Consider the following 26,789-nt stretch of genomic DNA (forward strand, 5'->3'; position numbering starts at 1 on the left):
GTGGGAAGGGCGCCGGTGCGCAGCTGCCATCTTAGGGGCTCCTGGCGTTGCGGCCTTTTCGTGGAAGGCGTCCTTCGTGGCGGCTGCGGATCTCGAGGGGAGGCAGAAAGTCCGCTGGCCGACAGCTTTCCTTCCTCCGGCCTCGACAGGGCGAGCAGCCCGCGTCCGAAGGCTGAGGCGAGGGCCGCCGGGCGCGTGAGGGGTCGAGGCCAGCGGTTAGTCAGAGCGTCTCCCGGAAGGATGGGCCGGTCTCGGAGCCGGAGCTCGTCCCGCTCCAAGCACACCAAGAGCAGCAAGCACAACAAGAAGCGCAGCCGGTCCCGGTCGCGGTCCCGGGACAAGGAGCGCGTGCGGAAGCGTTCTAAGTCCCGGGAAAGTAAACGGAACCGGCGGCGGGAGTCGCGGTCCCGCTCGCGCTCCACCAACACGGCCGTGTCCCGGCGCGAGCGGGACCGGGAGCGCGCCTCGTCCCCGCCCGACCGCATCGACATCTTCGGGCGCACGGTGAGCAAGCGCAGCAGCTTGGACGAGAAGCAGAAGCGCGAGGAGGAGGAAAAGAAAGCGGAGTTCGAGCGGCAGCGAAAAATGTGAGTATCCGTTGGGGGAGGGGCCCGGGGCTGAAGGGAGGGTTGGGGGGAGCGAGGCTGGGGGAGCGCGCTGGGGCCGGGGAAGCGCGGGAGTGTGTGGGGAGCAGGGGGAGCGCGGGAGCGTGAGGGGAGCGCGTGGGGGCCCGGGGAGCATGCGGAGTTGGAGGATGCAGGGCCGAGGAGCATGCGGGGCGGAGGAGGCGCAGCAACAGGCCTGAGAGACTGCAGCGCGGCGGGCATCCCCGACGTTTGGGCAGCGTGGGGTGGGACAGACCCACGAGTTGGCTGGGAAGGAAAACTGTGGGGCTTGAGCAGGAAAGGTTCAGAGGGTGGAAAGCGGTTTTGGCGCGCGAGAGGAGGAGAGACCCGGAAGTCGGGGTGGAGCTCGGAGTGGGGTGGGGAGCTGCGCTGGCGGGTCAGGCGGGCAATGAGCTTAGCCTAAGGATGTGGATGGTGACCGTTTGCAGGTCCGCTCGAAAGGAAGTAACCCGTGGGATGCATTTTTCTTTTGAAGCTTAAATTTGGGACAGGGCTTCCGTACTCTCGGGAGTAAGACACTTGGTGGTACACCAAAAAAATACCGTTTTTAATTTAAGGTGTTCCTGTTGTTAAAAGTGTCGCGGTTGCTTTTTTTCCCTGGGACCTGCGCCCACCCTCACCCCCTTTTTTTATTTAACAAAGTACGCAAACTTCAAGTGTACAGTACGATGAGTTTTTGACCCTTGAATTCACCTGAGTAATCACCGGCCCAATCAAAGCCTGCCCTTTTTACTTCTGCTTTATATTCCTCTAGCAAGCATGTGCAATCCTGTTGTTTCCCCTTGTTTATTTGATGTTTAGGAGACGCTTGAATATTTGCTTTCATTTTTGCGTTGCTCACATACAGAATTTCTGTGTAGGGCAAAACAATTACAGTAAGGCTCCTTGAAACACCGTTTGGGTAAAATCGTGTTTCTGAAAAAGAGTCACCTCTCAAGTATGTTTGGATGTAAAAGTAGATGTAGATAATCCCAAACTAAATGAACTTTTGGTTTTAAAATGCAGGGTTTTCAGACCTGCCAGCAACGCAATAAATAAATAAAATAAAGTGTTTTGTGGTTTTTACTGATACTGTGATGCTCTGGGTGTTATGTAAATTTTTCAGCACAACTTGTTTCTAAAAGCAAAGTTATTAAGAGGTAGGGGACTAGAGCACTAACTAATATTACAGAGGAAGGAATACCTGTAGCTGTTTTGCTCCTAACATTCCTTTAAAACACATACAGGTCTCTCGCTTTTCCTGTACTTAGAACTGTCAGTGATAAATATGAAAACAAAGTTTAAGCCGCTGTTTCACAGCAAACCTTGATTATGTAAAATCCAGCTTTTAAGTCTGGAGCAAGGTCCTTAACTGTAAAGGTATAGTTCTCAAATAACTGTTAATAGATGAGCATATAAAAAAATTACCTAAGACACCGCTGAGATAATTTTTCCACGTGAGAACAAGGGAGACCTTCAAAGAATAATGACTTGCCTTTCAGTAGAAAGCTAAGACTTGTAGAAAAAGTAAAAGGAAACTAAATGCTTCTAATTATTCTTTATGCCAAGAATAATTAGAAGCATTTAGTAGGCTACACATGGGCAGCAGAGAAGAAATCCAGGGATGAAATGATGGGAAATAGAATAGCTTTATGGTTTTATATTGAGAGAAGAAGCAAACTGCCATTAGTATTTAAGAAGGAGAAAGGGTAGGGCTAGCAGCCACCTGTACACTAAGTTCCTGCGTGCCATGTAGGTAGGACTACTTAGTGTGGTCGAATGCCTTGGAAATAATGCAGAGGAATCAGTGGGAAGACAGGCATTGGAGCTTTAGGGATGTGAAGATGTAGCTGTCTGTCTACAGATCCCTGTTGGTTAGTTTATTCATACAGTTAATATTTATTTAGCATAAAATAAGTGCCAGACTCTGTGCTAGGCGCTGTTAATATAAAGATGCTTTATATTGCTGAACTCTCTCCAAGATCCTGATCTAGCTTGAAGACAGATAATTAGATAGGTAATAATGCTCGTATAGTGTAGTAAATTCACTGATAGCAATATGACTGCATAAAGGAAGTATCCTGGGTGGGTAAATAACTTAGTTGTCCTAAAGAATGAGTGCAGGATGTAAGAATATGAGACTGTCAGGCGGGAGTGGTCTTAATCAGGTGACTGTTGACCTGAATAAGTTCCATACGTACTAAAGTCATGGAGTGACTGTACAGGTAAATAAAGGCTAGGAATCATGGGAGGGTACTTGTATGCTGTATTAAGGAGCTTGAATTTCATCCTAGAAACAGGAAAGGTTTTAAGCGGGGAAATGGCTTGGCACCTTTTCTTTTTTTTCTTTTTATTTAAACAGATCACTGAATTGTGTAAGATGGGAACTAGTTAGTCCATGCAAGATAGGGCATTTGTTGGAATGGAAAAGAGGGACAGATTTAAGAAACATTTAGGGGATATAAAATTGAATGTGGGACATAAGGGAAAGGGCATTAATGTTGGCTATTATGTTTATAGTGTGGCTATTGCAATTCATCCATCAAGTGCTCAAGCAACTACTGTGTGTCAGACATTGGTTAAAATGTCAGAAACTTGGTAAACAGTGGTTAAGGGAGAGTGAAAAATGAAAGGGAGTTTCTGCTTGGTACTTATTTTGGATATACACTAATTTTGGATATACACATTGAGTATTCCTAATCTGAAAATCGGAAATGCACAAATGGGCATTGCCTTTAATTGTCGTCTTGGTGCTCTAAACGTTTCTGGTTTTGGAGCATTTTAGATTTGGGGTATTTGGATTAGAAATGCTGAACTCCGGTAAGTATGATCCTAATAAATCCAGAATTTGAAAGACTTCTGGTCCCAAGCTTTTCGGATATTTAGCTTGTACTGAGTTTATCCAGGGTTGATAATGGAAGTCTGAAGCCTAGGAAAGGGTGGCTTCACTTGTTTCAGTGAAACCTCGAGAATAGATGAAATGACCCAGGTAGAGTGGAGAGAAAAGAGCAGTTGGTTCATGGGACTGAAATAACCTTAGGGAATGTCTGTGTTTGTAGTTGGGCAGAGGAGATGTTTGAAGAATGCGTAGTGTCAGGTGTACTTTCAGAAAGTCTAGGGTTAGATGGAGAGAGACCTTGTAAATAGCCTCCCTCTGAACTTGTTTTCTTATCCGTGAAATGGAGATACTTGTCTCGCATACTGTAAAAGTTGGAGATAGAGTAAAGTCCCTAGACAGTGCTTGGCATATAATAGGTCTCAGTAAATAATGTTATTTTGTATAACATATACATGCAGCCAGACTGAGCCTGATGAGTTTAAGAAGTTATCTTATGAGTTATAATTTTAATGCAGTGAAAGATGGGCCTTTGCATTTAAGAAAATTTTTTTCTCACTTTTAAAAAGTTAATTCACATAGTTCAAAATTCATTTTAAATCTCTCTCTCATCCCTGTGTCCCAGCCATTCAGTGTGGTTCCTTATCACCCCTCCCCTACACCAGCCAGTATTACCATTTTCTTATGTATTCTTTTGAGGTGCTGTATGAATGTTATATTAGCTGTTGAAAAAAAATAGACAGCCAAAAGTGACTTGGAGCAAATAGGGAAAATAAATGTTAATGGCGTAGTAACTTACTTTAGGATTCTAGGTTCACATATATTTACAGTTCAACTGCATGACAGATTAAGAGCCTTCTAAATTAGACTATCTAAACTGAACTGGGGTCTACACGAGTGAGTCTTAGAAATAGAATACTTGGGGGCCGGCCCGGTGGCGCACTCGGTAGAGTGCGGCGCTTGGGAGCATGGCGGTGCTCCCGCCGAGGGTTCGGATCCCATATAGAGACGGGTCCGCTCACTGGTTGAGCACTGTGCGGGCGCGACAGTGTCGCAATCCCGTTACCGGTCATGAAAAAAGACAAAAAGGGAAAAAACAAAAACAACAACAACAAAAAAGAAGTAGAATACTTGGAAAGTTCACTGTGAGAGCAAAGAAGAGCTTTTCTGAGCAATTTCAGTATACGGAACTACATATTTTTGGAGGTTGAGGGCTTTGAGACATTTTTAGGGTATAAGACCTAGCTAATATTGATAAGAACTTTATAAAAAAGATTTTTAATAGTCATTTTGGTAGTTAAATCTTTGCATGTCCTTGCCTTTCATATTTGTCCTGGAGAAACAATGTGTGGGGTAATAGAGTGCTTAAAATCATTAGCTTTGGAGTCTCCCTAGGTTCAGAGACAGCTCAGAAACATCCATTAAGCTTGATCCACAAACTTAACTCCTTACCCTCAGTTTCCTCATTTAAAATTAGGGTATTAATACCCACCTCATAGGAACAAGTGTGAGATATAAATGACATGGTTATATAAAGCTTTGGCACAGTGTTTGATACCTCTTAAGTACTAAGTAAAAGCTGTTTGCTAATAATTATTAAGTGATTCTTAGAAGTAAGCCTCTAGGATTGATTTGTACACTTTAAATATGTTTTGTAATAATAAGTCAGTTGCTGTCACCAAGTCATATTCATTTAAAGGTGCTGAAGGGCTGCACCCCTGCTGTTTTGTTTTTTAATAGTTACCATTTTAAAGTTGATTATGACTAGTGTTTTTAAAATACCTGAGATTATGGAGAAAGTGGAGACTTACCATTTCCATTGAAAATCCTGAAGATTTTGATTTAACCCTTTCCTCAATAGCACGGATTCTTGGTAAGGGAATGTATTCAGCAAAGGAGGGTAAGGAAAAGGTTAGAGAAAAAAACGTCACGAGAGTGACAACTCCTATAGCGAAAGTTTTAAGGAGTGGATAGACTATTGGACATTAGATGATACCTCTTTTGTAAGACACTAATGACCAAAATTACTGGGTTTTTATTTTCTCTCTCAAGAAAGTTCCAGTGCCTCTGATGGGAGTTAGCCTAATAGTGGCTTTATCATTGATTATGATAAATTTGCCATCAATAAAGATGAACTGATGCTTAATTTTGTCATATATACCCATTGGTTTTCTAAATTAAGTGTGTGGGGGGAGGAAATAGAGAGATATTGAGCTTTAACGTTTTTAGCACTAGTTCTAAAAATTGACTTAAAATTTTTTTCTGATTATTTAAGTAGAATTTTTAATCTTATCAAGAATAACAAGAAAAATTATATTTTTTTTTAGTGTGTGTGGGTGTATGTGTTTTAATTTTAACTTTTCAATATACATTGTAATTGATTTTCTTGACCCTTTACCCATTCCCCTTCCCCCCAAATTATATTCTTGCTAATACTTGTAAGGGAACAGCTGTGTTGCCCTGACATTGCCTGTCTTCATGTAGGACACAATAGCAAAGCTTAATTGCGGTTGTAGTGGGATGGATGCCCTATAGTTCCTTGAGGAACAAAGAGATAAGCAGGCTTGTGAGAAACTGCACTAGGCCATTTCTCTTCCTCCACTGTTTCATTTGAGCATGGGACTTGCCACTTGCCTTCCCCTTTGGGTTATAAAACTGCTAAGTTGGAGTTAGTTGATTCCTTAGCAGAGCAGTCCACTGCTTGTAATGCCTGTCATCTGGCCTCTCTGGCTTTTGGTGTGATCAGTGGGAGTAGAGACACAGGGAACTAACATCATGCAGATTTGGCTTTTGCTGTAAGTAATAAACTGAATTTATTTGGCTCATTTTCTTACCAAATTTGTGGAAATGTGGCCCCGTTAACCATTGTGCTATTGCTTAGGGACTGCTTGACTGCCTGACAAAATCTCTGAATGTGTATCCAAGTCTCTTCGATCTTTACCAAATTCCTGAGTTTCAGTTGGCAACTTTTCTACTGTTGAGCTAAACTAGATCCTTATCTTTTCCTTACTTTCAACTTTGTGTGGAAAGTTTTAATTGAATCTGTTTAACATTATCTTTCTTTTGAATAGTCAGTACTATGGTATGCTTAGCATTGGTAATTAAGAGAAACATTGTACCCTTTTTGAAATTTTAAATATTAAGTTTTTTCTTAGGCTTCTGTACATTTACTGGTTTCCTACAAACCAGCTAGCAAAAGTATTAGGGATGTGTGTATACTTTTAAAACTTATGAAAAGATTGCATAAGCAAATAGAATATTCTTATATATCTGTAGTCCAGATTCAGCATTTGTCAGACTTACTTGTTTCATCTATTATTCTCTTTCTCTTCGGATGAAATAACATTTTATATTGGAATGTGGTTTAATTTCTATTGAATTGCTGTCTGGTTTCCTTTAGATGGTCCTCTGATTAATATTTAGCATTGAGGAGGGTATCTGTTCTCTTTTACTGAGATGCCATAGATAAAGGTTTATTGAAGCTATCCTAATACTGTATTTGATTGGAAGTTAAAGGAGAAGGAGCATAGTAAGTTTTAGACTTTCACATCCTTTTTTTAAAGTTTAGTTTTGGCAAGGAGATATTTAAGAAACAAACAGTTCTTAAGATGGTATATCTATTTAGGACCTTAAGGGAAAGTAAGTCTTCTTGAGTACCTACTGTCTCCTTGACAGAAGAATGTAGAGGATTAATGTAGAAACTGAAATGAATCACAGTGTTGAAGATACATTGGCATTAAATATATGGTATCACTGTGAATAAGTGACAGGAGTTGAGAATGAAAGCCCTTGGGTGGGAATCGAATAGCCCCCAAGAATAGAGTTGAGCTGAAGTATATTGGGGTGTTTAAAGGTCATTTAGAAACTAAAGTCTTTACTAAACATATAAATTGAATGACTGTGTCATGCATATGTATGTCAAACGAGTCATCAAAAGATATAAATGTTGCAGATTTTATTTAATTTTGTGGGTTATGAGAAAGTTGAAGCATTAATAAATTGGCCTCTTAGGATTTAGATTCCCTGTAAGAGCCTCTGAATTCATTTATCCAGCACAAATTATTGTCTCGGTGCTGTTCAATAGAAATGTAATGTAAGCAACATATGCAATTTAAAATTTTCAAGTAGCCACATTAAGAAGAAACCAATGAAATTAATTTTAATATATTCTCAGTCTATCCAGAATATCATCATTTTAACAGCTAATCATATAAAAATATTTATGAGATCTTTTATATTCTGTTTTTTCAATTCAGACTAGACATGTGCGACTAGGGCCTATCATTGGATCACTGCTATAAATTGTGCAAGTTTTCCAGGATACAACCTTGGTAAATGTCATTACTTTTAGCATAGCATTTTATTTTGAGTAAATAAGTTGGTTTATAATATCAAAATGTCATTAAAAATAGAACAGTGATATCCTTCATTTAACTTTTTCTGATAATAATATATATTTTTTTACCTTTCTACTTTCCCATATCTAGAAAAGGCATAATAAAAGATTTAAAGTTCAGAACCTGATTGAGTTTCTCATATTTTCAGTTAAAGCAGTCGGAATCTCTTCAAGTCCATTTATTCTGTCTTTGTTTACGGGCAGGAGGAAAATGAATAGAGCCAGTCTAAATTGCCTGCCACATAATAGTTTCTCCTGACTTCTCTGTAGCTCAGCCCTTAGGCTTGAGTGGATTAGCAAACGAGCACATCTGTACACGAGTATTTTAACTGATTGTTCTCTCGTTATCAAATTGATAAGAAAAGTAGATTTCCTGTTTCATATTTACACTAGAGTTCCTAAATTAAGTGATGAATTAGGCTCCAGTCTTTCTGTATTTAGAACGTGATAGAGACAAAATAAGATTTTACATTTACTTGAATTTCTGTATACTTAACATCTTGGTATCTATCATTTCCTTATATGTGACATGGAAACTAATTCTAAAATCATTGGATAATATGTAATCAGGTTCAGTGGTTTGATAGACTTAAAACTAGTTTTATTTACATTCTTTAAGTCATTTTTTCTACTTTGTTTGCTAGCCGGCAGCAGGAAATAGAAGAAAAACTCATCGAGGAAGAAACAGCACGGAGAGTAGAAGAATTGGTAGCAAAAAGGGTAGAGGAAGAATTGGAGAAAAGGAAGGATGAAATTGAGCGAGAAGTTCTCCGAAGGGTGGAGGAAGCCAAGCGCATCATGGAAAAGCAGTTGCTCGAAGAACTCGAGCGACAGAGACAAGCTGAGCTTGCAGCACAAAAAGCTAGAGAGGTAACGCTCGGTCGTTTGGAAAGTAGAGACAGTCCATGGCAAAACTTTCAGTGTTGGTTTGTGCCTCCTGCTCAGTTCAGAAAGAGATGGAATACAGACTAATTCCTTTCTCATCTAAACTTACATTGCTGCGAAAGTTAATTTTTTAGCCTATTCAGAAGTGCTGACTGATACTTAAAAGTTACTTTCATAAAACATATTCAAGGATACTTTTTGATTTAATGGAACTGACTTATGTATTTGAGAAGTGTTTGAAACTTTTGCCATGGCTGCAGGACTTATATTCTGTTTTGGGAGGGTGGGGGGAGACAGGAAGTGGTAAAGGGAGAAGGTTAAAAATCCACCTGTGGTTGTATATTCTTCTTTTCTGTTTATCACTCTATTGCCTGGACCGTGAGAGGCGTTTTGCCATCCATCAGGTTAAAAAGAGCAGGGTCTAACATTGAGTGACAGCACCTGCTTTTGTTAAATAGGTTTTCTCACTCTTTGATTCCTTCTTTTATCCCTCATCCTCTCCCTCAAATCCTGCTTCAACACAGTGGACTAATTCTAGCATTCTGATCATAAGGCCCTCCATTTTCCTGATGTGTTTCAAGGAATCTTTTAGAAAAATGTCCAGATTATTTATCCACTTTTTTAGTATCTACTAACAACTCCTTTTTTTCTCTAGAAGTTATGAAGGAACAGGTTGTCCTTGTCTGGAGTCAAGCTAAACACATGATTTGTTTTATCAGCAGCTGGAGCAGAAGTTGAAAATGTCTTTCTGTGAGAAAGTAATTTGCTACTGAAGCTTTATGGCTTGTTTGCACTGATTACTCCAGGATCCTAAAACTTGGTGAAAGTCACTGAAACACTCAAGGCAAATTACTTTACAGCACTGAGTGTCTTAACAACATAGTTTGTATAATGAATATGAATCCCATTGGTATGTGGCATAGGAAATCCTGTGTAGTTATATATTCTTGAACTGAAATATTTGACTCAAAATATATGACTCATTGTAATTTTTCATCTTGGCATTATTGTGGACAAGTTGACATTATATTAAATCTCTTTGCTTTCCAGTAAACCTAGCTTTTAGAATGCATTTTCCCTTGTCCTGTCTTTAACTAAATATACATGTCTACATTTATAGTGGATTTCACAGACTATAACATTTAAATAAATGTATGAAATTTTTATTTATATCAGTGCTTTTACTAATGAAGATATTTTTGGAGTAATGGTGCTGTCTTGTAGCGAGTTATTAATCATAGTAAGATTTTTTTCTCTTCATTTGCTTTTTGTTTTATATTAACAATTTTTTTTTTTTACACGGACACAACCCTCTGACAGTCTTTCCAAATATTAAAATTATTTGGCTATGTATGCTGTGATTTGAACACTGCCCAAGCCATCAAGCAATCTTCATATAGTTTGCATTATAAAATCTCATTAAATTCTCCAAGAAAAAATAAATTACAGAATTTTATTTCCTGACCATGCATCCCCTGGATTCCTGAATTTCAGTTCAGACTGTAGATGACAATATAAGCTGCCTTTAGAAATTGTCAACATCTGAATGTTAAGTCCATTTTCCCCATGGAAGAAGCCCTTAGTTCCATGAAGTATGGATTACCATTTGTATTTTTCACTAACAGTAAATGTATTTTTCTTATTAATTGTTTGCCTTAGGAATGATGAATTACATTTTTTGTTCCTTCTTACCATAAACATCTGCATTCCTCAGCTCAGCCTTCCTTGTATGTTGTTTCTTTATAAATGGTTGAGCTGCTGATGCAGGTATTGCCAAGCTAACAGTACAAATCATTTTAAAGAGGAAGCTGGCGCGTATGGCAGCCGAGGAGCACACTCTGCAGGACACTGGACAAGACAGTAAATATTCAACTTTTAATGCTGATTAAAGGAGTATAGGTAAAGAATACGTAGGTATACATAATTGGTGAGACAAATATTCACTTTATTTATATTTTATATATTATTTTTTTAATTTGGTAAATACTATCCAGTTTTGTAGTTGTCCTTGTTGATTTGTGTGATATTAAAGTATTAGTAATAATTGCCAGGAAACTATCATTAGGGAGGGTTTAGTCGGTTGCTGTTTGGACTGGGAGGGATGATTTAAATTTAGTGCTAGAAACTGATTTAGTGACTGCGCAGTTTATCATTTGTCAGACAGAAGGTAGCTATAAAGCTACCTTGTAAGTCAGATCGAAAAAGTCAGAGGAAGATTAGTAAATATTTACCAATAAAAATAAACATTTTATTTTTCTAACATGTTAACATGTCCTCCCCTTTAGGAGGAAGAACGTGCAAAACGTGAGGAGCTAGAGCGAATACTAGAAGAGAATAACCGAAAAATTGCAGAAGCACAAGCCAAACTGGTAAGTGTAAAGCATATGTGAAAAGTATTTTGCATTTTTATTTCCCTCAAACTTTTTGAGATGATTTTGTGCTTTATAACAACTTATTTTTTAAGGATTCTCAGGGCTACCTTACGAGCTTTGAGGCAAGAGTAGGGATAGTTGACTAGATTTTTATCTTTAATCTAGAGAGAATACCAAAATTTGCAGTGGTTTAAAACAGGTTCCCTGGGCAAAGTCTTTTCTCCCATTTTCCAATTTTTTTAATCCTAACATCATTCACATTTCTTCTGTGCCTAGAAAACTTATAACCACAACAAAAGCTTGGAGGTATTTAAATCAACTAATATACAACATTTCTCTCAGCACTAGTTGCTTTGTTACCAATCAGTAGACAAACTAAGTACATAGGTAGGTAGTATGTATTTGATAGTAAGTATACCATAGTAATAAATTCCACTTCGTATTTCTAGTTTATAACCTAACATGAAATATGGAGACATAAGTAATTATAATTTTGCATCCCTTAATGATGGGGATATGTTCAGAGCAATGTGATGTAAGGTAATTTCATCCTTGTGTGAGCGTTATGAAGTGTACTCACACAACCCAGATGGTACAGCCTACTGCTCCAACCACCACTGTAAATATTGTCTGTTACTGACTGAAAGTTATTTTGTGACAAATGAATATATGATAAAGAGAGATGTAAAAGGTAATTTAGAGCAATTTTAAAATTGTAATAAGCCAATGTAAGAACATCAGGCATTTTATTTATCTATCTGTTTATTTATTTATTTAATTTCAAATATTCATGAGATACAAAGCTGATTGTACTCCCTCCTGCCCGTGATGTGGGGGCCAGATTCATATTGGGGACATACCCATTACCAGAAATTGATTTTGTGCCCTTCGTCCCCTTCCAATTATCCCCCAACCTCCTTCCCCCTCCCCCTCTTCCCCTCCCCTCAACTTCAATTTGTAGCCCTAGGAATGTTCCCTCCCTCTGTTGGATCATGGGACTACTGTGGTCTTTTCTTTCCTGCCTTCCTTTCTCTCTTAGCTCCCACAAATGAGTGAGCACATGAGATATTTATCCCTCTGTGCTTTGCTTATTTCACGCAACATAAGTTTCTCTAGGTTCATCCACGTTGTTGCAAATGGGAGTATTTCATTCTTTTTTATGGCAGAGTAGTATTCCATAGTGTAAATATAACATCAGGTAGTTTTTAAAAAAAAAAAAGAAAATATCCTGGGATGGCCTGTGGCTCACTTGAGAGAGGGTGGTGCTCATAACACCGAGGCCATGGGTTCAGATCCCTGTATAGGGATGGCCGGTTAGCTCACTTGGGAGAGCATTGTGCTGGCAACACCAAGTCAAGGGTTAAGATCCCCTTATGGGTCGGTCATCTTTTTTAAAAAATAAAGATAAATAATAAATAAGTAAATAAACTATCCCCATCTTTTCTATTTTACTTGCAGTTCTGTTTTTTAGTACTTCTGTTTTATTGTATTCTGTTTTTTCTTAGTTCATACTAGCATTTTTTAAAGTTTTTGGTGTCTTAATGGTTTTTACATCTAAAAGTGTGAATATTTTTTGAAGAAGTTTTAGTATGAGAAAGAAGAAAGCTAGAATTAAAGGACTATGGACACATAAAATCCAGAACACAAGAGAGGATAGTCAGGTGTTATAAGGAAAAACTTTTTTTCCCATGATAGTATTATATAGGAAGACCAACTTCAAAGGGAGAATATAAATCAGAGATGGAAAAAAATTTACTTAATATGGTAGGGGAGGAGGATTAGTTGTCTTTAGTGCCCAGAAATGAAGACATGATTCAGGAGTGACTCTTGGTTTTAGAGAGACATCTAGAAAAGTTTGTCTATTTAGAAAGGTGTTGAGAATAATATGGCCAAAGAAGGATATTGCTGCTGAGTCATTGTTGGTTGGAAAAAAAAGGAGTTCCAGTTGTGATACAGAAAAGAAATCCTGTGACCGTATTAATAAATGTACAGCAAAAGATCTGAAAGGGTCTAATTAATTAACAGTGTACCCCACATAAGAGATAATATTGGAAATATCCTGGGCAGCTTAGCATGGCACATGGACTCTTGGAAACGTCACTGTCCTGATTATTGTGAAGGCTATAGTGGAATCTGTATTGGAAGGCCATAATCCTGCTTTCCCATGAAGACCTTAAAATCTATTTAGGTAGAAAAAGCAATATGAATGTGAAGTGGATGAGTCATTATACAATATATTACTACATGCCTATGAATAAGTATGTGATAATGCATTTTTAGTGATTCCATATAAGAAAAGAATCTCAGTGCATGTAGGAGGAAATGAGAGGTAAAGTGCAAATCATAAAATTTGAGTTTTGGGGGTTGAGCTTTGAAGAGTAAATATAGTATATGTATTTATATTGTGAGGCATAAACATTCCAGAATTGAGGATAAATAAGACTGATAATTAAAACACTGAAGCAAAACTACCAAGCAGGTGGAACTAGAATTTCTCTTAGGACATGATAAAGAGATTAAATAACTATGGTGAGTTCAGTTTATGGGTCGCCTAAAAGCTCCTTATGTTGATGTACTCTGCCAAGATCCTGATCCTTTCTGGGATCAAGGGTGGCTTGGGACAACTTGGCTTCCTTATATCACTCTAACAGCCTTCTTTATTTACCCACATGTACTATAAAAAGTTTTGTATGTTATTGCTGGGAGAAGATTGGTAAGCATATTCTAGAGCAGTACTTCTCAAGTGGTAGTAAATGGCCAGTTTTTGTTTTTTAATCCCAGTTTATTTGAGATCTCTGCTCTTGCAAAATACAGTTAAGATGAGCTACTAGAAAAAGGTGGTCAAACTGCTATAAAAGCTTCTAAAACACTTATTCTTGGTTGATCTGATAGAATATAGGGTGTGACTTCTGACGGCATGTTGTTAAACTGAGCGAGAAGATATCTTAGGGAAAAAGGCTGGGATTTAAGAAAGTATGGTAAGAATTTGTACATAATTAATGCATTTGCTTACTCTTTTTAGTAAAGTTAGAAGCATAGGAAGTGAAGTTATTGTTTATATTGGAGAAATTTTTTATTTGGTTCTCTTGGTGCTGGCAGAGAAAGTAGAGTATCCTTTGTGTAGGAGGTGACAAAAAACAGTTAATGGGTAAAGATGGCAAGGCACCCATTAAGGTTTCTTTCATCTTTATTGTCTTTATCCCTCCCCTTGAGTGCTGTTCTTTAATCTTTATGCATATTTACTAGGAAATTTTATGTAAAATGTGTTGAAAATTCCATAAAAATATTAAGTATTAGAGAAAGAAAGGGGGGTGTATAGTAAATATTGTAGACAGCCCGAGACGTTCCTGGGTATAGTAGTCATGGTAGTTTACCTTGTTGAACCAACAGTTGTGTTTGCTTTATGACATAGTAAATATGCCAGAAATGTGGTCAGTTCATTGTTCTATATACAATATAAAGCAAAACAAATGGGAACCATTCTAGCCTCTAGAAAGTGACGGAAGGGGAAAGGTGGCCAAATGTAACTGTTAACTAAAATCTATATTGAGAAAGCAATTTGATGAAAAAGTAGACAAGGCATTAAATTCTCTTTAAGTTAATGTATGTTAATTGTGGAGAGAAGGACAATTTTAAGAAAAGCTAATTAATAATACAGAAATCTTTGGTAAGTGGTCTGGGCAATGTGACATAATGGCCCTGGGGTGTTCTAGGAGACCTAGAAGAAGTATCCTTTAAGCTGGCCTTGATGGATAGTTAGAAGTTGAATTAGAAGGTGGACAAGAGTGTGAGGAAATGAAATAGGGTGCAGAGGCCTTTAGGGAAGTAGGATAGAACAAAAGCTAGAGTGTGTGGAATCTCTTGGGATAGTGGGAAAAGTAGTATTTGTTGTTAGGTAGTGGGGAAAGTAGTACTACACCAGCCTTGTGTGTGTAAGAAGTTTGTGTGGAAAGCATTGTAAGATAAGATCTTGAAAGCAGATTAAAGACTTTGGAAAACAAAGTATGGGGGGGCGGGGGTAGAGGAGAATTCTTAAGCATTATAACCATGAAAAAAATAAGACAATGATCTCTTACAAATCAATAAAGAAGGCCAACTTTCTAATTTTTTTTTTAAAAGAGAGGTGTAAAAAGAGATATTTACACAAGTAGAATGATTTCTTGAAAATATACGTCAGCCTCAAGGAAGCAAAGAAATGCCCCCCCCCCCTTTTTTTTTATTATATCAAATCCCAAATTAGAAAAGAGCCTCTATTGTTTTTGCATGTCCTGTGTTGGCCATGGATATGGTATAAAGATACCTTTATATGATGACTTTGGGAATTTAAATAGGTATAACAATTTCAGAAAACATTTAACTGTAAATTGGTAAGTATCAAAAACCTTAATTTTCTTCTAAGAATTTCATGAAATTGAATCATATACAAATAAATTTACATACAAAGATATTATCACCTAATTATTTAAAATAGTGAAAATTGTCCAGGTTGTTAGGTAAATTATATTAATACAGTGGATTTTTCTGTAGTCAGAAAGTATTTAATAATACACAGGGTAAATACAAAATGGAGATAGCTAAATACAAAACAAATGTATTTTGAAAAAAAGAGTTATTTTGAGAAAAGTGTATTTGCACATTTTAAGAGACAAAAATATGCCAAAGTGCTTAAAATAGTTATCTGTAATTGGTAGTCTTATGTGTAACTACTTTTCTCCAGTTTCTACATGTTTCGCAAGTAATGCATAATCAATAATGTATAGTTTTATGATCACATAAAAATAGTAAAGAAAGTAAATTTAAGCCACCCTTTTGACTTTTACGGGTATTCTTGTGACAGACATTCAAAGATTGGGCCCAGTAATGGCAGTGATAAGGAATGTGTTAGCTTAGCCACGTGGGTGCATTCATGTATAAAAATCATTGTTAAGTGCTCTGGTCCATGAGTAGTTTTTGCTCATTTCAATTCTTAGTTGTGTATCGTATTTGGTTTGTTTGAGGAGACAAACAAGTGTTAATGAATACACACGAACACACGTTCCCTAACTATGGGGATACCTTCTGAGAAATGCATCCTTAGGCACTTTCTTTTTTTTTTTTTTTTTAAAGATGACCGGTAAGGGGATCTTAACCCTTGACTTGGTTTTGACAGCACCACGCTCAGCCAGTGAGCGAACCGGCCATCCCTATGTGGGATCTGAACCCGGGGCCTTGGTGTTATCAGCACCGCACTCTACCGAGTGAGCCACGGGCCGGCCCCTTAGGCACTTTCATCCTGTGTGTACATCAGAGTGTACTTAACACAAGCCTACTACATACCTAGGCAGTGGGGAGCAGTCTGTTGATCTGACCACCTTTGTATATGCTGTCTGTCTTGACCAAAATGTCATTATTCGTCGCACATCTGTACTTGATTTGTGAAATCAAATAAGAATTAATCCAAATGTGGCTTAACTTGACTCGGCTTTTGGCAGATAGGTTTCTAGTTCTTGAGTTAGTATTGGCAACACACTATCTTCAAGTATTTTAAGAGTTATTGTTAATACAATGGAGAATTTTAATTTCTTTTTGTAAAAATAGCACCTAAATTTTTTTGAAGTCCTTTTTTATGATATGCCTGGGAAAATCCTAGGTATTATTCTGAAATATATATGAATCTTAATCGGAAAGGGAAGCAGTCTAAAAAAAGGTGATAGATGATGTTGTGGAATAAAATGCTCTTCCACGAGGTTGTGACAGTGGGAAGAGCAACCCTCAGCCTATGCCCTAGTGAAGATGGTGTTAAAACACGAAAGAGTGGAACCTGGTTATCTGTGTGTAAACCATAATAGGGAGTCAGACTGACAGTTTCTAATAAAATTATAAATAACATACTCATCAGAGGAAGGACAAATTAGTTTTGATGGGGGGCAGTTCTTGAGGTTTTAAAATGTATGCAAATTCTATATGGATATGTAAGTTCTAGACTTACAGATCGTTTGAATATCAAAATAGTCCTCTCCTCACCCCTTGCCAGGTTTATTGTGCTTGTACCACTTTGTACCTCATCAGTTTGGGAGAGGAAAAAATAGTACCATGTTTGAGAGTTGATTATGTGTGAAATGTGGTTCACATAAGTTTAAAATAAACCAGCACTAACTTTGCAATTAAGAGATAGCTTTGAAAAGAGTTCTTAGAGTTTTTTATTTATTTATTTATTTATTTTTATTATTTTTTTAAAAGATGACTGGTAAGGGGATCTTAACCCTTGACTTGGTGTTGTCAGCACAGTGCTCTCCGAAATGAGCTAACCGGCCATCCCTATATAGGGATCTGAACCCGTGGCCTTGGTGTTATCTGCACCACACTCTCCCAAGTGAGCCACAGGTCGGCCCTTAAGCAAGGTTTTTTAAATGAGTTTGTGTGCTAGGCTGAAAAATGCCTCCCCCCGCCCATAAAAGATATCTATGCTCTAATTCTTGGAATGTCACCTTATGGTGGGGGGCGGGGGAGTGTCTTGGCAGATGTGATTAAGTTAAATATCTTGAAATAGGCAGTTTATCTGGGATTATCTGGTGGGCTTTAAATGCCATCACACATTCTTACAAGAGGGAGGCAGAGGGAGATTTTACCATACAACACAGACAGGAGAAGCTGAAGTAAAGACAGCAGAGAGAGATTTGAAGATGCTGGCTTTGAAGATTGGAGTGATGTGGTCAGAAGGTAAGGAATCCTTAGCTACCAGAAGCTGGACGGGACAAAGAATGGACTGTTTCCTAAAGCCTCCGAAGGAAGCATGGCCCTGCTGACACCTTGGTTTCAACCCACTAATGCTGATTTCAGAATTCTGGCCTTCAGAATGAATTTCTGTTGTTTTGAGCTATCTAGTTTGTGGTAGTTTGTTACCTTAAAAAGTGGAAGTGATTTTGGAATTCGGCAGTGGATAGAGACTGGAAGAATTTCGAGGTGCATGACAAAATGCATACATTGCTTTAAAAAGACTTGGCAGAAATAAGAACTGTAAAGGTGTTTCTGGCTGGAGCTCAGAAGCAAATGAAGAACACGTTATTAGAAATTGGAGGAAAAGAGGTCCTTTTAATATAGTGATAGGAAACCTAGTTGAATTTTGTCCTACAGTCACATGGAAGGCAGAACTTATAAGTGATGAAATTTATATTTAGCTAAGAATTCTAAGTAATGTGTTGAAGTTGCAGCCTGGTTTCTTCTTGCTTTTTATAATAAAATGGCAAGAGATAAATTGAAGAATGAATTTTTAAGTATAAAGGGAATCGAAACAGCAGCCTGTCCAAATCGTAAACTATGTTCACTTTATATACTTCTTTCCAGAGGAAATTTTTGTAAGGGTGTGGCTAGACAAACTTTTGCTAAGCTGAAAAAAACTATGCATGTGACTCATAGGTTTCCTCAGCCATCTCAGCAAAATACAGGAATAGTTGAGATTATCCAGAAAAGATCTGTAAAGGACTCTCTTGTCTAATGGTGTGACACATGTGGGAGACCCACAAGGTTTCTGACAAAATCAGCAGAAACACTGCCAATCAGGACTGAAAAGGATAGAGAGAGGGGACACAATGGAGGAAGGCAGTCAGAGTCCCAGCCTAATCTGCACACATAGAAAAAGGTGATGTGAAGATGAACAGAGAGATTTGAGGATACTGTCCTTGAAGATTGGAGTGGTGTGTTCACAAGCCAAGAAACCCTGGCAGCCACCAGAAACTTGAAGAGGCAATGAACCAGATTCTCCCCTAGAACCTCTGGAGGGAGTGTGTGCTTGCCAACACCTTGATTTTGTTCCAGTAATACTTATTTTGGACTTTTTGCCTCCACAGTAAATTTCTGTTGTTTTAAGCCATAGTTTGTGGTAATTTGTTACAGCGGCCATAGGAAATTAACACAGTTGGAAAAAGGAATGGGACATTTTTTAATAGAATTTAGGTTGAAATAGCACAGTACTTAGGATAGCTAATAGTGTTGCAAGTACACATTTTAAGAGACAGAAAAGTATAGCACCAAATGTTAATGTCAAGTATTTATTTGAAATGAAATGGTGGGGAATTCAGGTAAGGATTTTCACTCAGAGTGAGAAGTTTTCTACCTGATTGTTAAGATAAAGAGCTGGTTTAAGACCTTATATTAATGTATTTGGGACAATACTTTACAAAACAACTTTCTGTACATTAGTGAGATATTGACATTGCGTAGGGTGGCTTGAAGGACAGAAACTGAAACAAGCCAATGAAGGCCGGTGAAAAGATGGGGTCTTGAATAGATAAAGTGGCAGTTCTTAGGAACTGTCAAGAGATAATTAAATAAACTTGGTCAGTGATGGAGTATGTAGAGAAGAGGAAGAGGGGAAAGAAAGTCTGTCATAGGAACCAGGGAAGACCTTCCTGATGTATTGTTCCTAATGAACTAATGCCAGGGATCACCAGGCATTTAAGGAAAACTTGAGCATACAAAAGAGAATAATGAGTGACCAAGACAAACAAAAGAAGTGACCCCAACGAAAAGAGAGAATTTGGGGTACAGAACATTAAAAGGGCCACATCTAGATAGTAAAGTTTTCTGTGAAATTTTAGAACGTGAAGTATAAAGAAAAGAAGGTATCAGATTTCTCTTGGCAGTATTAAAGAACAGTTTCTCCAGAGTTCCACAGCAGTGGATTTTTGTACCCATAACTCCATTCCAAGCTCAACTACCAGTCAGTTCCTTTTTGAAACAGTTGTCTTCACTTTGGGATAGTATGGAATCTCAGGAGATATTATCTAATGTTGACTTACAGGTAGCAAAAGGAAAATTAAATTGAGAAGAAAAGGGGGTAGAAGGAGTGAATGGTGGTACAAATACTTTTCAGATGGTAGCTAATTATCTGACAACAATAGATTTGATGTATTGTATATTCTGAGGAGGTAATCCAACAAATAAATTGCCACAGGGGCAATGGGGATTCCTTGTGTTTTATCATTCTATGTTGGTTTTTTTTATCCTTATAACTTTTTTGAAAAATTTACTAAATGTACAGTTGACCCTTGAACAACACAGGTTTTAACTGTGGGGCCACTCATATGCAAATTTTTTTTCAATAAATATAATGGAGAATTTTTTGGAGAATTGTGACAATTCGAAAAAACTCAAACCACATATCCTACAAATATTGGAAAATTAAGGAAAAGTTAGGTATGTCATGAATGCGTAAAGTACATGTAGATACCAGTCTATTTCATCATCTACCATAAAATATACACACATTTATTCTAAAAAGTTAAAATTTATCAAAGCTGATGCTCATAAACACAGATCGTACATGACACCATCCACAGTTGAGAAATGTAAACGAATATAAAGATGCAGTATTAAATCATAACTGCATAATATTAACTGTAGTACACACTCTACTACTACAATAATTTTGTAGCTCCCTTCTAGAGCTGTAATGGTGAGCTCAAGTGTTGACAAGTATCCACTTAAGGTCATCTCCCCATGAGCACTTTGTCCCTCCAGTAAAATGCATATTGCAGTAAAAAGTGATCTCTTGCAGTTCTCTCATATTTTTCACTTTTTGTGCAATACTGCAAACCCACGGGACCCATGCAAAGTACAACTAGTGATACTGGAAGTGCTCCGCAAGAAGCAAAGCCATGAACATCAAATGAGAGGAGAAAGTTGCATTGCTTGATGTGTACTGTAGATTGAGGTCTGCAACTGCATTTGCCCCACCATTTCAAGATAAATGAATCAGTGCTATTAAAAAAAAGGAAATTTGTGCAGCTCTTGCTGCAGCTACACTAGCTGCAGACCTCATGAATGTCTTTTTCACATTATATTTTCATTTTTGATGTCTAGTGTTAGCAATACATATAACATCTGTAGTGTTTTGTATCATAGAATGCAGTATTGATGTAGGTACTGACAGACAATTCATCTTGTAAATAGTGTAAAATTACAGTATTGGTAAATACGCATACAGTACTGAATTATTATTATTATTATTATTATTTTTTTTTTTTTTTTTTTTTTTTAAAGGATGACCGGTAAGGGGATCTCAACCCTTGGCCTGGTGTTGTCATCTGCACCACGCTCAGCCAGTGAGCAAACCGGCCATCCCTATATAGGATCCGAACCCGGGGCCTTGGTGTTATCAGCACCGCACTCTACCGAGTGAGCCACGGGCCGGCCTTGAATTATTTTGTTTTTTAATGATTTCCTTAACATTTTCTTTTCTAGCTTACTTTATTGTAAAAGTACAATATGTAATATTTATTACATATGTATGTTGTTTATGTTATCAGTAAGGTTTCCAGTCAACAGTAGGCTGTTAGTAGTTAAGTTTTTGGGGAGTCAGAAATTACAGATTTTCTACTTGTACAGGGGTCGGCACCCATAACCCCCCATATTGTTCAAGGGTCAACTGTAGTTTGCTAAGGGTCAGAAGTAATCAAATCAGATACCTTTTAAATATTTTTTTATTCATTGATTTTCTAAAATGGGAGATACATTATATAAATTGTGGAAGGGAAGATGAATCAAGGAGTTAAAAATGGCAGAGTAGAGCAGGATGTGTAACTTGGAAGATTTAAAATGCAGAAATCCATATTTCTAAGTAGTGGCTTTGTTCCTAATTGTGCTATTTTTCATCCTTTCCCATCATTTGTATAATCACTTCTGATAACACATATTTCTATCTTTGGATTTTTTTTAATTTTATAAAATTTCATATATATTGCAAGTGGAGGAGTACTTGGTTTTGTTTTTGCCTGCTCCTTAGGTAGGAGAGTAGATTTTATTATCTTTATCTGATAGGGATAGTAAAGGGATAGGAACTGTTGCTAATGACCACCTTGATTAAATTTATAGACAGTGTAGAAAGGAGAATGCTTTGGAAAGTAATTTTTATAAAACTTTACCCTCTGGATAAAGGGAGTGGAGCAGGGAATACTGGGAGGGGTAAATAGGCCTTTAACTATAATGGTACATTTTGTATATTCCTTCTCACCAGTTGTTCTTTGGGTCAGGGTACAGGGTTGAAAGTCACCTCTGAGAGACTGAACAGGGTCCTGGGCGTAATGGCTATGAGGACTCGCCCTAATGTAATGGCTCTGGTATTGTGGGTGTTAGCTTTCTCCTTGGTCTCTTAAGTTGTCCACCATATAATCCTTGTGGGTGAACCTAGTATTATTCATTTAATACAAATGCACATCCGCCTCAATGGAAATACTGCTTTCTTATGCATAAATGTGAAACAAAAGAAGAGGGGAGAGGAACAATGAATACTCTCTCTCTAGCAGAGTCACCAGGAAGGAAAAAGTTACTGCAGAGGGAGGAACTAGGATTTAGAAAAATACCTATTGAGTAAGTTGTAGGGCAATATCACACTTACAGATGAATGGACAGAATACCACTTTATTACTTGAGAGCCATTGTATTAAAATGGGAGATGACTTGGTTTGTTTTGACTGATCCTATTTTTTGTTGTTGAGGTGTTATTGAATAATATTTATGTTTAGTTTAAAGCTATAATAGAACAAAATACAAATATTTATATGTAAAGACAGTATGTTTACCTGCTCAATTCACTTTTTTAGAATCATCTTCCCATTATGTACTTCTGATAGGTACAATATGCTTAACACTGGGGAATGCTATAGTCCCAGAGAAATCACACTTCTCCCTCTACACACATATGCACTTTTATCTCCTTTATACATAGACCTAAATGTAAATTACACTTGCTCCTTTACCCAATCTAAAGGTAATTTTGGTGCAGAAGAATTAGTATTTTCTGTCTATGAGGGAAATTGCTTTACTTTAAAAATACTGCTTTTAATTTTTTTTTTTTTTTTGTAGCTGGGTAGTGTGGGGATTTGAATGCTTTTAACTTTTGATTAGCTATGTGATCACATGGTTCAAATTTTTTTTAGAAAACTACACAGTGAAGTTTCTCTATCTTTTTCTCCCATCCACCCACTTTTTATCTCCATTTCCAAAATGTATATTGTTATTTTTTTTTCCAGGTTTTAAGAGTGCATGTTTAGGCAGATACAAATACATATTTTTATTCTCTCCTTATTGCACAAAAGTAGCACAATATACAGGCTGTTTGATTCTTGGCTTTTTTGGCTTAACAGTATAACTCAGAGATTTTTTTCATTTCAGAACATAAGGGACTCCTTCCCCCCTTTTGTTTTTAACAGCTGTACTACAGTATTCTGTTTTATACATCTTTTCTGATTTATTTAATCAGTCTCATATTGGTGGATATAGTTTTTTCTAGTCTTTTCCTTTGACAGACTATGTTGTAATAAATAACCTTGTGAATATATCAATTTTGCATGTGTGTATATATATTTATAAGACAAATTCCAGAAAAGTAAATACTGGGTAAAAGTATTATGAAAATGTAATTTTGATAGTATTAAAGTGCTCTGTAGGATAGCATATGCTATCACTCTATTGAATTTCTAGAGTAAAAAATGGTATTGCTATAATATTAATTGGGTTGAGGTTGGGATCTACTTTATGTCCTTTCATCCTCAATCTCCAAAGTTCTAATATGCTTTCCTAGGGCTGAGTTAGGACTTAAGGAAAAGTGAGTCTGGGTGTTCATATTGCAAAATGTTTCTCAAGCGCATGCACACACGCAAAGAATTTTTGCTACACTTGATTCAGCTGCACACACTGAGCTCTTACCCCAAATGTGTGATAATTAAAACTGTGAATAAAGTAATTGGCATATGAATTCACTAAAGATGACCAGAAGTAGATAATTCTTTTGTTGTAATTATCAGTGAAAGTCTAAGGAAGAGAATGGTAGTTTGAAATGGATTCTGATGTTTAATGGTATTCAGTAGGAGGAAAGAATGACATGAGCAAAGGACGGGATCGAGATGGAAAGAAATGTTAATTTAAGGGAGTTTTAGAAACAAAATTGGAATCATATTATAGAAAGTCTTAGGTCTTACAGAAGCATGCTAATTTAGGAAGTTAAACTGTATCCTGTGGACAGTGGAAATCATTGGAAATTTTGAGGGCGAGAGAATGGTGGTCAAGAAAAGTGAGTCTAGCAGTATTGTGTAGTATGGATTGAAGACACATTGTAAACAGGGACACTATTTTAGATGTTCAGGAGATGTGTGGCGATAAACTGGTATGGTGGCAATAGAAATGAAAATAAACCATATGAAAGAGCAAATAAGAGAAAAATTAGTAGACTTGACTGGTTGTGTCGGGGGAAAAGGAGACAAATCACAGCTATAGAATTTGGGTGGTAGCAAGTGAGGTAGAAAGGGCTGACTTTGAGGATAGGTGGAAGGATTTAAATCATGAACATGTTAAATTTTGAAAGAGTTCCTACATCTCCCAGGCAGGTGTCCAGTGGCCAGCTATAAGTGTAACTTAGGAAAAAGGTCTGAGGGAGATTAAGAGAAATTTCAGCTCTCATTAGGATTTTCTATATTGCCCACCCACCAGATTCTCACTACTTTTAATTCTAATCTTTGTTATCTCTTACTTTGCTTGACTGCACAGGGTTAGAACAATGTGATTTGTTTCACATTGCCTATTAGTCTACCCCACAGTATTGTTTTAAAACAAATTTCTTTGTATTAAGTATTTAAAAGTTGTTTTTTCCTTCCCTTTTTGCCATTCACAAGATAAAATTAAAACACTTTATGTTGCATTTCCTATATCTTCTGCCAAAGAGCCTATAATCTAGTCACATTGCATTTTTCTAAAAATAAAATATATATATATCTCAATGGAGACAAAAGGAGTGATTGGGTAGAAAACTGCAGTATTTTGTATTAGAGTATATGTGGGAGAAGAGAGCATTTTAAAAAGACTAGTGAGCAGACAAATTTTTTCAAAAAGAGAAAAGTCACTGAATTTATTGTTTTTGACAATCTAGAAAATAATTTCGGTAGAGTAATAGAGATGGAAGCAATGACTTAAAACGTGACTTTGGAAATAGGAAGGCAACTCAGTATGCAGTAAATGTTTTAAGATCAAAGAAAGAGGAAAAGGACAACTTGGTGATAACAGAATAAAAATTCAAGGGTTAGAATAGGCTTTCTCAACATCAACGCTGTTAACATTTGGGGTTGGATAATTCTTTGTTGTGGAGGTGGTCTTCTGCATTGTAGGATGTCTAGCAATGTCCCTGTCCTCTACCCATGAGATGCCAGGAGCCATCCCCACTTGTGATGTTGCTTCATGTCCCCTGGCAGGTGAAGGGTAAAATTGCATGTGGTTGAGAATTGAGGAAGCGGGTATGGTGTCTTTGGGTTGGAGGAAGGACAGACTTGGTAAAGAAGGAGTTGGTAAGAATGGCCTGAATTTTCTTGGTAAAGGGGAGATATTCTGTAGAATGCTGAAGGAAGTTGGTTTGCTTGAGGCTGAAGGGGAGTTGAAGGTGTCACTGCAAATTCAATAGCATTTTCTAGCCAGCCAGGTCAAAAGGTTTCCTAATTTTTATCCTTCTAGGGAATTGGGTCTGTAATGTTTGTTGATTGGATTTTTTCTGTAATTTTTGTGTGCCTTTCTAATTATAAATGTAGTAGTTGGTAGAGAACATAGGTTTTGAATAAATCTGTGCCTTGGTTTATGAGTACAATCTATTAATCTAGATTCCCTGAACGTGTGGATAGGTAAGTAATAGAACAGAATCTCAAAACATGATTCGTAGAAATTCCTTTCCATTTTCAAAATTAATTTCCTTGTTTTCTCTCTACCACTAACTCTTGTTACCTTAGGCAAGTTTTATGAAATATGTTACTGTATATTTATATCGATTGTAAGTTGTCACCTGATACCCAAATATTAGTAATACAAGACATGGGATTCATAGAAAGTTCTAATTTTTACTTTTAACTTTCAGGCTGAAGAACAGTTGAGAATTGTTGAAGAACAAAGAAAGATTCATGAGGAAAGGATGAAACTAGAACAAGAGCGACAGCGTCAGCAAAAAGAAGAACAAAAAATTATCCTGGGCAAGGGGAAGTCCAGGCCAAAACTGTGCTTTTCGTTAAAAACCCAGGATTAAATTGCAAACTCTGGACTTTTTACAAAGAAAAATGGAAAAACTTTGTATGGTAGCTTCATGTTGAAGTGTTTTTTTTTGTTTTTTTTGTTTTTTTTAAATTTGGAATATCTGGACAGTTAGCTTGTTCTAATGGGGGCTGTGCTCTGCAAGTCCTTTTCTTGTTCCCTTAACTTCCATTAAGTCAAATCCTTATCAGATCATTGTTGTCTTCTGAGAAGTGATATATTTTTCACCTGTTTGGATTCCGTATTAGTGGTCTGAAGAAGAGCAGATCACTGTAAACTGTGGATGGTCTGATAAGGTTTTTACCGACCCACTGACTTCAGAGTTATACTCTGTTTACTACATCATAATGCTGGTTTTGCTGACTTTTTGTTTTTTTATATATTTATAAAAAAAGAAAAAGTTGGTAGTTGCATTGGAAAAATTCCCAGGGTAATTACTGGACCTATGTGGTGTATTGTAAACCACTGTCCTTGTGATACTGTTGCTCTTGGTGTTCCTGATACAGGTAAGGAAACGGTCAACTCTGATGCAAAATATATATGCAGTTCAATATTGTCTCTGTTCAAGTTGTTTTTATTTCATTGACAAAATCAAACCAGCATTCCCCATTGTGTAAATAAATGATTTTGCTGAATAAAGTAAAGTCTTAAATTCA

At 37.2% G+C, this 26,789-nt stretch overlaps 1 protein-coding gene across 2 annotated transcripts; it reads left to right on the forward strand.

The window, feature by feature from the left end:
• On the forward strand, positions 1 to 26,789 carry ARGLU1 (arginine and glutamate rich 1). Of its 2 annotated transcripts, XM_008571719.1 has the most exons (4): positions 1 to 587; positions 8,482 to 8,707; positions 11,008 to 11,091; positions 25,964 to 26,789. In XM_008571719.1, exons 1-4 carry the CDS (start codon positions 241 to 243, stop codon positions 26,126 to 26,128), a joined length of 822 nt encoding a protein of 273 aa, XP_008569941.1. In that variant the 5' UTR covers positions 1 to 240; the 3' UTR covers positions 26,129 to 26,789. The 2 variants fall into 2 exon arrangements, with proteins under 2 accessions (XP_008569941.1, XP_008569942.1); XM_008571720.1 differs by lacking the exon at positions 25,964 to 26,789 and having other exon boundaries at positions 19 to 587; positions 10,525 to 11,089.

This window comes from Galeopterus variegatus, unplaced genomic scaffold, assembly GCF_000696425.1.
Source record: "Galeopterus variegatus unplaced genomic scaffold, G_variegatus-3.0.2 Scaffold713, whole genome shotgun sequence".
In the NCBI taxonomy this organism is placed as follows: Eukaryota; Metazoa; Chordata; class Mammalia; order Dermoptera; family Cynocephalidae; genus Galeopterus; species Galeopterus variegatus.

What these genes read in the sequence shown, in the direction of transcription:
- ARGLU1 (XM_008571719.1), top strand. Translation starts at nt 241, where the DNA reads ATGGGCCGGTCTCGGAGCCGGAGCTCGTCCCGCTCCAAGCACACCAAG. An exon ending in TTCGAGCGGCAGCGAAAAAT is followed by an intron (nt 588 to 8,481) that starts GTGAGTATCCGT and finishes TTTGTTTGCTAG; the next exon opens with CCGGCAGCAGGAAATAGAAG. An exon ending in CAGCACAAAAAGCTAGAGAG is followed by an intron (nt 8,708 to 11,007) that starts GTAACGCTCGGT and finishes CCTCCCCTTTAG; the next exon opens with GAGGAAGAACGTGCAAAACG.